Raw genomic sequence first — 12,632 nt, 5'->3', positions numbered from 1 at the left:
CACCCACCCTCCCTCCCTCTCTCTCTCTCTCTCTCCCTCCCTCTGCGGGCTCTGAGAGATGCAAGAGCTCCTGACAGCCACATTATTCTTTAAAAGCACCAGCCGCTTCTGGAGCTGTCAGCTTGTTCAGCAGTAGTGGCGCTTATGGTGGTCGTTGGTGCTCAGCCGTCCAGGCCAAAAGGGCTGGTGCAGCGTCATTGGGTGTCTACACTGCCTGTAAGCTCACGTTAGGGGGGGTGGGGGTGGGATGGATAGGCAAAGAGGCACACTCATGACTGGTTTCACAGGTGGGAGAAATGGAGGGAGAGGGCTGTTCACGTCATGAGGCATTAACACACACTTGCATGAGGCTATATTTAACCTACCTCTCCTTCCATCTCTCCTTGAATGCATAATGTACCTGCCCTCTCAGTGACTTTCTCTCTCCATCTCTCTCGCTCTCTCTGTTTCTATACTGTTTTCCAAAAAGAGAGATTTTATGGATTGGTGCAAAAAAAACAAGGCAGTAGAGCTAATTGGCTAATAGGATTTCTATCAGAGACCATTAGAAAGAACAAAGACTGTATTTGAGGTTAAACGAGAGCCTGGTTTATACATTTCAAGTCTGCAGGTGTAAAGTATGTTTGAACCTAGCATCTGGTGGGACTGTGGAACTGGGACTATACAGCTCTGTACTGTCTATTGATTTTCAACCTGTCACTCTGATAAACACACACTCCTTCCAACTCTCTTTCCCAGGAAACTACATGCTAACGTCATGCAGGACTGAACATGACCACATGCAAACGTCCGTCCGCCCACTCACACTCACTCTTCTTGCTGCTGCTGCGGGCGGCCAGGCTGGTTGTGCTGCCTGACTGACTATTGTCCTCCATGCTGGGGTCGAAGGCGGGGTTGACCAGACCAGGCTCGTCTGAGAGGAGGGCCACAGCGGCGGAGGTGGGGCCGTCATTTGGCAGCGTGGCGATGGTGAGTTCTGACGTGCTGTCGGTGCACTCGCCCTCCTGGGAGCGCCGCTTCCTGTCTGCTGAGAGCCCATAGTGAGAGGCCCCTTTACACCTGCACACAGGGGTCAAAAGTCAGCCTCAAACTCAGATTATAGAGTCAGCATGGAGAAATTAATACTGGATATGTTGATGAAATAATTAAACTGATGATCCGACAACATTATGTGATGAACTACTTGTCGAACATGCAGAAATAAACAGCAACACATTCTAACCGTTGAGTGAAAGTCAACAAATTCATGTTAGCGTCTGATGAAAAGGTCACATTCTCAAGATAAATGTGAGCAGATTTCATTATCGCCTCCAGCCTGAGGCTTTCTGCACGCTGACCTCTATCTGCTGCTTTGTGACTGCCGCACACAAAGACTGCTTATCAGCACCTCTTAACACACCACACAACCTGTACAAATGTTGTGGCTGACTATATCCTCTTGTGCTCTTACTTTAAAATGTATGCAGCACCTCTCTGAGAATGTCATATTTACTCTAAAAATGAAGACCTTTTTAGAGACAGTATCTGTAACCACATTCAGGAAAGATGTTCTCTTTTGCAGTGAGTGTGAGTATCACTGACGGATGATTGAATAGAAATGTAAGAAAACACCCGGCAGACAGGAAGGAGGCTGGGTAACTGACACAACATTTGAATTTGAAACAGATATCGTCTGAATGCAGTTTCTCTCAAAAATCTGATTCCTAGGTTCCAGATGTCTCCTCCCTGTCAACAACAGCACAACCACAACACATTTACAGCCTTTCTCTCTCATACACACATACACACCCATGTGCACATATTTTGCTAGACACCATAAAAGGCTTTTCACATTGACAATATTAAATTGGGAATAGTTGTTTGAGAATTAAAGATATCCCTACAGAGTAGGTTATTGTACTGTTGGAACATTTTCCTCCATCTGTAAGCCATAAAGGCTTTGAGCTGACGCTTCATCAGAGGCAGGAATAACACTGGCTTGTGTCTCTGGCTGTCTCTGCGGAGCCATCAGCACAAACATTAACTGGGTTTTAATGAGCTGGACCAAACCCAGGCACCACGCAACAGTAGCTTAGAAAAACAACAGGAGCATCATCCATTCTCCTGTGCTGTAAGAAGGGCGGGCCACCACTGGACCTTACATCGACGATATCCAGCCAAAAAGGAGGGCTTCAGTCAAATCAACGGAAAATGGTGGCCATCACTGCAGAGTCTTTTATTAAACAATATTACATGCTGGTGAAGCATCGCAGCCAAGCCCTGAGGAAAAATGTTGGGCTTTGAAGGCAATTTATTTAGTGGCCAAACCGTGCAATTACAACTCCTGTGCTCGTTACGTGATGCCATTGGGTGAAAAAACACTTTCCCCCTTTGATTTACATTGGAAAAGAGAAGGATAATTGCACTAATAGCCGAGTCCAGAGCTATTTTTCTTCCTCCAGTTTATGTAAATTAGCCAGAGAACGAGCAGCAAGGTTAAATCCAGGTAATGTTGTCTCTTGGGTGTTAAGCTATTTTGGCTCCATCAAGGGGTCCTGCCTCCCACACTGCATCTGTTCGTTTGCTACATTCATGATTTGAGTAGGGAGGCCATTGGCTCCTTGGTGCACAACGTCGCTAAAAGCAACATTTTGTCTCAATAACAGAGCTGTCAGTGGGTCATTCACCCTGTCCATATCTCACAGGGGTAATCATTTCATCCAGAAGTAGGTTCTTTATCTCACTTGTAGCCACGGGTCAGACTCACGGTTTGATACAGCCTAACACAAAGCTGAAGTACCTATTGATCTCCTTTTGAGCTCTGAGACATAACGCATAGATACACTGGACTGTGTGTAACTGTGCACCTATGTGTGGGCAGTGCCATCCTGAGTTGTTTTGGTTCACTCAGTTAGTAAATTGATTGAGCACGTCTGTGCAGCAACATACCACTTAAGTGAGCGAAGTGGTTGAATAGAGCAATATTTCAATCTCCAGCAGAGGAGGGGCCGCGCTGCAGCCTTCAGGGGTGAGAAGCTTTCCTCATGTCACTCACTATCAATTAGAGGAATTAAAGGTGGTGTATGTCATTTTGGAGAAACCAGCTCGAGTGCGCTAGAATTTGAAAATACACAACCGAAAAAAATCTGCCTCTTCCTTCAGACTTCCTTACAGAGCCCCCCCTCCAACACACACAAACGCGCACATGACCAATGAGGGCACAAGATAAGTTTGTGTACAGATGGAAGGCTGACAGGCAGGTAGGCCATCCAGTTATTTTAGCCGGGCCGGCTAAAATGATTGGTTGTGCTTTTTACAGTACTACGGCTTCCACAGATGAAATTTTTTTATGTATTTATTGTCAAAGCATTTAATATATTCATTGCTATTGGGATGTTAAGAGCATTCCATGGAATATGACAAAAAGTGTTTCAGAAATAAATTACACACCCCACCTTTAAAGCTTGAAAACACTGCTGCTTCTTACATACCTTTAAGTGGCTCCAAAAGAATACCTGCTTGCCCAGGTTTACATAGACAAATGTAAAAAAGTATTAAAGCCTTGTGGATTCAAAAATACTAAATGTGTTACTCATGCTAAAGGTCAGATGTCCCTAAAAAACAAAAAGTTTTAATCTCAGGGGAATTGCTGTGTGATTAAATAAATCAATGTTAAACTTTTTTTTTATTGGATCATTGTCAGCCAAACGTACATGTATTTAGTGCTGGATATTTCCTCTAATGGCATTTTTTACATGTTTAGGATTTTGAGAAAATATCTTGACAATATTTGATTAATTGCAGTCAAAATTGCTACCGATTTTGAAGTTCTCTTGAAAAAATGTGTATGACTTTGGTGATTCTTAGCTCATTCATGTAATGCCAGAGTACACCTTTCAATTGGTCCAAAGCATGGTCTCATGACCTTCAAAAGAGTTGCCTCATTTTAACGTTGTATAGATTTTAGTTAGCAAATACGACCTTAGTTACATGCTTATCTAAAATGATGAATATAGAGTCATTTAAAATTCCTATTAGCATTTTCATTGTGAGCCTGTTAGCATTCAGCACCATAGTGTCAAAGTAAAGCCCTTTGAATATATCATCACACTCTAACTTACATAATAACAATGACTTAAACCAAATAAATAATGTAATATCTTCTCTATATATAGATTTCACTTCCTACCGAAGCCTTATGGAGCAGCACTGTCGACGCTTGACTGAACATTTGATTCCTTTTCGTTTCCACACAGTATAGGACTTCTGGTCAAGGCTATATGAATTCTAAAAGCTAGACAACATTCCTCTATTTCAGCATGGGGAGTGGAACATGGAAAACCACAGCCAGTCAGTTAAGATGGACGAACACATCAGAAAACAGGTTCATTCAGTTTCATAAATCTTACAGACCACCCAAATCGTAGCAAAATGGCCAATAATTAATGAATGGACACTTCACACTAAATTTGACTTAGTAAAAACGTAAGGGGCTTATTTTAAAAGTGTGATTGTAAAGCTCAGACAGACACACATTGTCAACAAATCTAATATATCTTGTGCTTTCACAGGGAACAACTAAAAGACATTTTGTTGACGTCACAACAACTCAGAGGCCATCACAACAGTCTTTGAGACGGCAGCCATTGTTTAGTCTGCCTCTGGTTTATTAAAAGGATTAGTCTTCTGTTAATTAAAATGTCCTTTCTCCAGGGGACAATAGATGCCTTAACAGCGTAGCCATATCTCAGCTGCTTAGAGTTTTAATGTCTAGAGATATAATGTGAAGGCCAAAGTGTGTGCACTCTAAGTCTAAAGGCAGGGAAGCGTGACAGAAACCCCTTGTCTGCTTCACCGGGGTGGTCCTGGAGTTTTAGAGGCAAGGTAAGCGAGCCAATTAGGTCTGGAGACGTGCAGTGCATCGAGGGTGGTACACTTGCAAAACAAGTCCACATAACATACCCTCTGTTCTTCTTGTTTTTATGTCAAAAACAAACATCCATTTGTGTATAATGAGAATTTGAGTGCTTGTGCAAAGCTTTCCTTTTCTTATACAGCAGCCTTTTCTGGGAGACAATCACTGAGCTTAGAGGATGCTCATTAGCACTGCAGTATCCGTGTCTCGGTCAGCAAAGCCTCAGTTATCACATCATCTCTCTAAAACCCAGGATCTGTGGCAAGATAAGGAGCGAGGACGCCGAAACATCCCGCCCGCTCCGCCCTTCGCCTCCTCTACCTACAACTACTTTACTCCTGAATCTCTCCAGCGCAGTAGCAATTACCCATGATGCTTTCTGTGATGCGGTGGTCGTGCCGAAGCGCCCTGGCTGTGACACAAACAGCCCTGTTCTTGTGATGTGAAATAAACACCAGCTCACAACTCATCAAAGCCTGTGAGATTCTCCAATCCTCTTTAGGGGTGAGTGGATTATCCTTCCTAAACCAAATACTCTCTCTGCCCCTGACTGCCACGGACAATCATGTTGGGCCACACTCCGCATACAGTGCAAATTACCCCCGCTGAGGTGACAATTCCAGGTCAGACAGTGGGAAACAGGAACTGGCGGTGTGGGCATATTTTCACATGCTGCGGCAGTGTAATCATGCAAATGGGTTTCAATCCAAAGCATTGTTTGTTTACAAGTTCATCCTACAGTGAGTCTGTTGGGCTGCAGCAGCTGACCTGTGTATGACCCACAGCTTAGCTAACTCTGGTTGTGTGAGCTCTTCCTTCTCTTGGCATCCTTATTAATCTAAAAGCAGCAGTAGGGAGTTGTTACTAATGAGTTTTGACACCAACCTTCTAATGCTTTTGAAAATACACCAGCAACACCGAGTGACATGTAAGAAACTGTGAGAAGAGCATCCCCGGCGCCTTGTGAGCCTGAAGGTTTCTATGCACTGAAGAGTGTGTGTGTGTGTGTGTGTGTGTGTGTGTGTGTGTGTGTGTGTGTGTGTGTGTGTGTGTGTGTGTGTGTGTGTGTGTGTGTGTGTGTGTGTGTGTGTGTGTGTGTGTGTGTGTGTGTGTGTGTGTGTGTGTGTGTGTGTGTGTGTGTGTGTGTGTGTGTGTGTGTGTGTGTGTGTGTGTGTGTGTGTGTGTGTGTGTGTGTGTGTGTGTGTGTGTGTGTGTGTGTGTGTGTGTGTGTGTGTGTGTGTGTGTGTGTGTGTGTGTGTGTGTGTGTGTGTGTGTGTGTGTGTGTGTGTGTGTGTGTGTGTGTGTGTGTGTGTGTGTGTGTGTGTGTGTGTGTGTGTGTGTGTGTGTGTGTGTGTGTGAGTGAGTGATATACATCAGGCTGCCTTGTGTGACTGAGAGAAGTTTTAAAGTGACAGTATGCAATGTGTGTGCTAAGTTATTTTTGGAGCACTAATGAATTCACACACACTAGTGGTGCAATGTTCAACGACTTCAGAGTGTGGAAACATACAGTACTCATGTCTTCTACATGTTAAGGTACAAAAAGAGAAAACCATTTTAAATCTTCTATAACTCAATGTTTGTGGAAAAAGAGCTCAAGAGCAAAACATACTTACAAAACATAAGAAAAGCCGGGAACTCAGTCTATCCCCTTCGCTCTACTAAATGTCCCATCATGTTCGTAATTAAGACAATTAATGCTAGGACAACAGTCGTTAAAATAGAGGAATGTTTTATGGACCCTGGCTTTAGTCAACGTCTAATCCAGCTGATTCAGGGATGGAACTGAGTCTGCCCATAACAGCTTTTGGCTAAGACACAAGCTTAATGAGCATGGTAAAAAAAAGTACAACGCTCTGGGGAAGCACCTGTGGCCCCCACACACACACACACACACACACACACACACACACACACACACACACACACACACACACACACACACACACACACACACACACACACACACTAGCAGAACAAGTATTGTGGGTGCAACATGGAGAGGGATGGCGGTCATTAATTTAATGGAAATAATAATTTACATATTTTTTCTTCATTAGATGAATATTTCAATTACTTCTTTATCACACACTTGGGCCATATGCTAAACACAAAGTTTGATAGGTGGGGAATAGACGGCATGATATATAGATAAGTAGAGTGAGAGAGGAGAGAGAGAGAACGACATAAAGACAGAGTAATCCAGTTAATGATGAACTAGAGGAGTGTTAATCAGAGGGTGCGCTGGTGTGTTGATTGGATCAGCCTGCTGCTGCAAGAGGTAATCCCAGCTGCTGCGTGAGGAGGGGTGATGGGAGGGGGGGGGAGTCTCTGCTGAGGGACCACATTTTTGGCTTTGTTTCCAAAGACAGATTTGCTAAATTGAAGTAGTAGGCGAGGTTTAGCTGGGTGTGACTTCTTACAGCCTTTGAAGACGAATGCATACAGAAACCAAAAGTGAATGCGTTCAACTGGCAACACTGAGCATAAATCCTGCCTTTGTGTTGGAACTTTCCCTTGAGCTCCTGTGCGGTGAGCAGTGGCTCGGCAGGTTTGGCATGCTTGATGTTTCTGTGTGTGTTTACGAGTGCAGAGGCTTCCCAGCCAAGCGCTGTGTCAGTCCAGTCAGCCTGTTAGTTACAGCCCAAACTCTGAGTCATGGTTTTTTCAGCCAATCAATATGTACGATCATCACCGGAACCCTGACCTCATGATTGGTCTGGTAGGACATTTATGCAGCATTTGTTGTGTCAGTATCTGGTTTCAACCATGACAACAGACTAGAAGAGCACAGCTGATTTATTCTCTGCTCTCTGGCTGAGCTGGAACTTAAGGGCCACAAATTATTTAGATCTGAAATACTACATTTCTCTCAGTGAGGTGCAACTCTAACTGTAATCCCCTCCACACTTCAGAATATAATCATAAAGAATTCCCACTAGAATGCTGTCCCACATTGCTATTGGCATCTTATATTTTTCAATCCGTGCCACACTAGCCCTTGGCAGTGTCCTGTTTTCCGTGCCATGCAAACTCAGCCAGCTCTGGTCAACCAAACCCAAAGCCCTGGCACTCAGCAGGGTACCGTTCACGTGAGAGATTAACTCTACACTCCTCTCCTCACACTCTGCTGGATGCCTACTCTGCAGGCCGCCCGTATAGATCCCCTCCTACGGATAAGCCTGCTGCAGACAAGGGACATGTTTAACATGTCATGCCTCATAGACCCCAAACACCAGCCAGACTGTTAACCAGCAAGAGGCAAAGGTTAACAGACATATTTACATACACTCTGAGTGATATGGCTGGAGAAGTAGGGCACTTGCAGTCTATGAATCAGCACAGATAAAAACGAGCACTGCATTGCGGAAACAAATCTGGTATAAGTTTGGTAAAATGTTTTTCTTATAAAATACCCAACTCAATCCCATTTTAAACCCCTTCTGCATGATGACACTAATACCTGGTTGCCCCACTGGTGTGCTGCATTTCTGCTTGAGCAGAGACACATCTGAGAGGAAGGCTCTGCGAAAGTAAACACTTTGACCTGCTACTCACTTCTGTTCATGAATAAATGAATACATACAAAATTAAATCGCTTCCTTTGTGACTGTGTGTTTGCACATGCGGTCGGCATTCTTCAATTATACATAGTCAAATGTGTGTTTTGGTGTGTATGTTCTTTAGATTTATGCATGCGTCTGTTTGTTTGCGAACATCTTCAGCGATTCCTCTACTTGTGTCCTTGTCCTATGTTTTCTTTCCATTGTGTAGTTTGTATACTTTGACTACCCATGCATTTAAATGATCCCATGGTGGATTCCCAGAATGTGCTTCATATTATAAATCCCATGCAGAGATATAATGAGGCTGATTTATTGTTATCTCCTTTTAGCGCGATGTGCAAGTTGTTCAGGAGAGTAGGAAGTAGCTTTGATTTCTTATCTCTCAACCACTCTCCACTGGCCTCCCCTATGTTTCTGGCCTGCTAGATACAATAAGACAGTGAGAGCTGCCTCCACCCAGAACAGGGATTAATATTTAATCCAAACAAAAGTCTAATTAGTGAAGCCTGCCTTACACTTAAAAACTGCCACGAGGCCCAAGAGGTCATGGCAATGGTGCACTGCCTTTGACTCGAGGTGGACCCAGCATAAATAAATTAATCTTATTGTTCAGATTCAGCGAGTTCCTCTGCTAATCCTGTTAGAATTCTTCCATGCCGAAGACGTCTAGAGCACTGGGAGTGCGCACAGCTCTTGGTGATCAAACACCTCCTAGATGAGGGCTGAAAGAACGGAAGCTAAGCTAATCATAGTGTTTAAGTCATCTCAGCACCGGCACAGAAAATGAACATAGATTAATCATTAATGCTCCACTGCACTGTACTGTGATCATCAGGGGAAGCCATGCGGGCTGCGGGAGGGAAACAGGAAAGTCTTATTGTGTGTGCATATGTGAGTGTTAGGAGTAAAATTACCACAATGTAGGTGCTCTCCTGTATATGACAGTGCTGCTATTTTTATATTGGCCAGTGCTGACTGGGTAAAACGGCAGTAACCATATTAAGCATTTCATCTCAGAGAAACACCTACTCTCCCTCTGCATTGTTATTACCATCTACACCCTGCGTATGTCCAACATAATGTGTACACAAGCCTACGCTCACTTATGTGTGAGTAAGACAGATTGCAGCCACTCTCACATTTCCCACGCAATATCAACTCACTGTAGTAATCACATTAAAGTGAAATAAAGGACGGGAGGGAGAAAGAGGAGTGGAGAAAGGGAGCGAGAGAAACAGAGGCAGGCGGAGATGGTGGTAACTCGGAGGGAGCTTGGGGCTGCTCCTGTCAAAAGTATGGATAAAGACAAATGGTGTGCTACTGCTCTCTAGCCAGGCAGAAAAACACCACGTCCACGTTTGTCTGCTCCTGGTTTCTCTCCCTGTCATGTCATAATCAGCAAAAATCCTCACTGTCACAAGCACAGAAACACACTCTGACATCCTCTTTCTCTCTGACTGTCAATATTCCTCACTCACTGGGCAAAGATAGCAATCTGAAGATTTATCTACAAACATCCCCTGATTAAAACGACCAACATACTATGGAAGCTGTAGGTATCGCCAGATGGAAGACACGCACAGGAAGTGACCTTACACCCTCCTGTCTTCTATCATCTCCCATCTCGTCATATACTTCATTTCCACCCTTATTGCATCCTGCTCCTAGTCTGTCATGTATATAATCAAATGTAAGGATTTCATCTCTGCTATACCTCTATTTTTCCAGACCATTCAGTACATTTGTCTATATCATCCCTTCTTTCCCATTCTCTCTACTTTGGCATCAACTGCTGTCCAATATGGGCTCTTGGTGTCTGCAGGAGCTAAAGCCCCTCTCAGTGGAGAGAGCACACAATGAAATGAGGGGATTTGCAAGGCGCTCCATTGTTACATGTATTCATGCAGCATAATGGGACATTTCCGTCAGACTGGAAAGAGGAGCAGAAACTCAGCTCTGGGATCAGAGAGCCCTGGCTTCACGTGGAGCTGCTGAACATCGTCAACATTAACTCCCATAAAGAGAGTCTGAGGGCCAACACAGAGCGGGAAACACAGCTTAGAAGAAGAGGTGCCAAAAATAGCGTGACGAAAAGTGTGTAAATATTATTTTGTCTGGTTTCTCGTTGACGTTTCCTCAAATTATCACATTTTTCAAGAGGTTGAAAATATTGCAAAGCTTCCAAAATATGAGGATTTTTCGATTTCCTCTGTTTTAATAAATTACTGTAAACTAAACACATTTGGGTTTCTGACAGTTGGCCCGACAAAACAGCAATGCATGAGGTCCCCTGAAGCTCAGTAGGTATGTTATGGTCTTTTCCCTAGCCCTTGTTTTATATTTTTGAACTAAATTATGTATAGAAATTGTTCAAATAGTCCATGATAAATTGCAGCCCTAATGACACACCCCATGAGAGCTTTGTTCCCTGGTGTCAAATTCAACAACAATATCCAACATCTAAGTGCCTAGAGGGATCGAACCTTTGCTACTGATTAAATATGTATTGAAAGGAAAGCCTGTGAAAATGTACACTAACAGATGTCTTTTTATGTGTATTTGTATGGTACTGATTTATTTGAAATATATAAAGAGTATGTTTACATATAGGCTTAAACAGATGGGATTGCAGTAGTAGAATAGCCAGCTCTGCATTTTTAATGCTGAGGTGAAAGTCTATCACCCAAAACAAACACACCGTAGTTACAGCCGTCCATATGCTTAACGGGACTGTGAATAAAGCCAACGAAAGGGAGCAAACGTGTGCCGACATTTCAATCTAATCAATACAGTTCACAGATACACTCAGAGTTAGAGAGAGAGAGAAATAGAGAGAGGGGGGAGAGAGAAAAAGGGAGAGAGAGATGCCATGCTGCAGTGCTGTAGCATCCAAACTGTCCTGGACAGCACAAAGCCCTACCTGCTGCCTCTACTGCATCCCAGAGCCACACAAACCAATGTGCAGAGCATTACAAAGCTATTCTAGGTTTATTTTCACACCACAGAGACACACTGTAACTCTTAAAGTGATAATAAAAAAAGTAAACATCAGAATTTACACACAAATACGCATATATGTACTGCACAGACACAACAAACAAATACAGACTGATAAAGGAAGTGAAAGACATGCAAAATGACATATTAACAGCTGCATGGACTGTTGATTGATGGGACGGATGGGGTGATGTTGGATGATGGAGGACGCTGAGTATTGTACTCACAGCTCAGAATAGAGGATGTGCAGGTTGCCCAAATTGTCTGTGTAGTTGGCCGGGCTGAGCCAGGGCAGGACCAGCAGCAACAGAGCCTTCATGGTCAACGCTGGGCTCTTTTTCCTCACTTATTTCCCCCTCTTCCTTTCCTCTCTGCGCTGAAGCCCTCTCCTCTTCTAGTCCCCCCTCCTCCTCCACCTCCAATTCTCCGAACCTGGCCGTACTGACCCCCCTTCTTTGCCTGCCTTCCTTCTCCAGAGGCACCCCTCAGATCAGAAAGAATCCTTCACTTCCTACCTTTTCAGCCTCTTTCTTCCCCTCGGGTTCCCCCCTCTCTCTCTACCTCTGTGTCTGTGTGAGCCTGGCAGTTTCTTCCTCTGCCTCAGGCGGGCTGCCTGGTCATCTCAGCTGCAGAGGCAAACGGGCCAGTTGCCAGAGGTTGAAGACAGAGCGGAGGAGGAAGAAGCAGCAGAAGCAGGTGCAGAGCAGAAGTCCCGTTGTGGTACAGGAGGAAGAGGAGAAAGTGCAAGAAGAAGAGGAAGGAGACCCATGCAAAGGTGGCACATTTGGAATACAATTTGAGATGTGCAGCCCCTTAATCTGCTCTGGGCACTAGCGAGTTGTAAGAGGATTTGCGCTCGTTTGCGTGTGTGTGCATATCTGTCTCCATCGGTGTGTGTATGAGTGTGCGTGTGTGTGTGTATGTCAGAGAGAACGGCGCAGGCTGTGACTTATACTGCAGCAGAAACCACTGAGGGGGGAGATGGAGCAGACCAAACAAAGACACGAGGGGGGGAGGTACCTGGTGATGCTCTGATTGGCTGTGCCCTCCTCACGCGTGTTCACACACACACAATCTCAGACATACACACACGTACAACCTCTGCATTCACCTCCCCCTGCCTGCACATATGTTGGTTTATGTAGGGGGAGGACAGAGAGGAGGGGGGAGAATAT

General features: G+C 44.3%; 1 protein-coding gene across 2 annotated transcripts in view; it reads right to left on the bottom strand.

The window, feature by feature from the left end:
- The window catches only part of lnx1 (ligand of numb-protein X 1), a 26,930-nt gene extending 14,543 nt beyond the window's left edge, over positions 1–12,387 (bottom strand). The window contains exons 1-2 of one of the 2 annotated variants that reach the window (XM_010777326.1): positions 11,685–12,387; positions 806–1,059 (exon numbers count right to left, since the gene is read on the bottom strand). In XM_010777326.1, coding sequence (XP_010775628.1) covers positions 806–1,059; positions 11,685–11,776 — 346 coding nt within the window. In that variant the 5' untranslated portion in view covers positions 11,777–12,387. The remainder of the gene's footprint in view (positions 1–805; positions 1,060–11,684) is intronic. The other variant, XM_010777327.1, reaches the window with a different exon arrangement.
- Positions 12,388–12,632: the final 245 nt, after the last annotated feature.

The sequence above is a fragment of the Notothenia coriiceps genome, unplaced genomic scaffold (assembly GCF_000735185.1).
Source record: "Notothenia coriiceps isolate Sejong01 unplaced genomic scaffold, NC01 NC01_scaffold00018019, whole genome shotgun sequence".
Classification (NCBI taxonomy): domain Eukaryota; kingdom Metazoa; phylum Chordata; class Actinopteri; order Perciformes; family Nototheniidae; genus Notothenia; species Notothenia coriiceps.
This window is presented reverse-complemented; position numbering and strand designations above follow the sequence as displayed.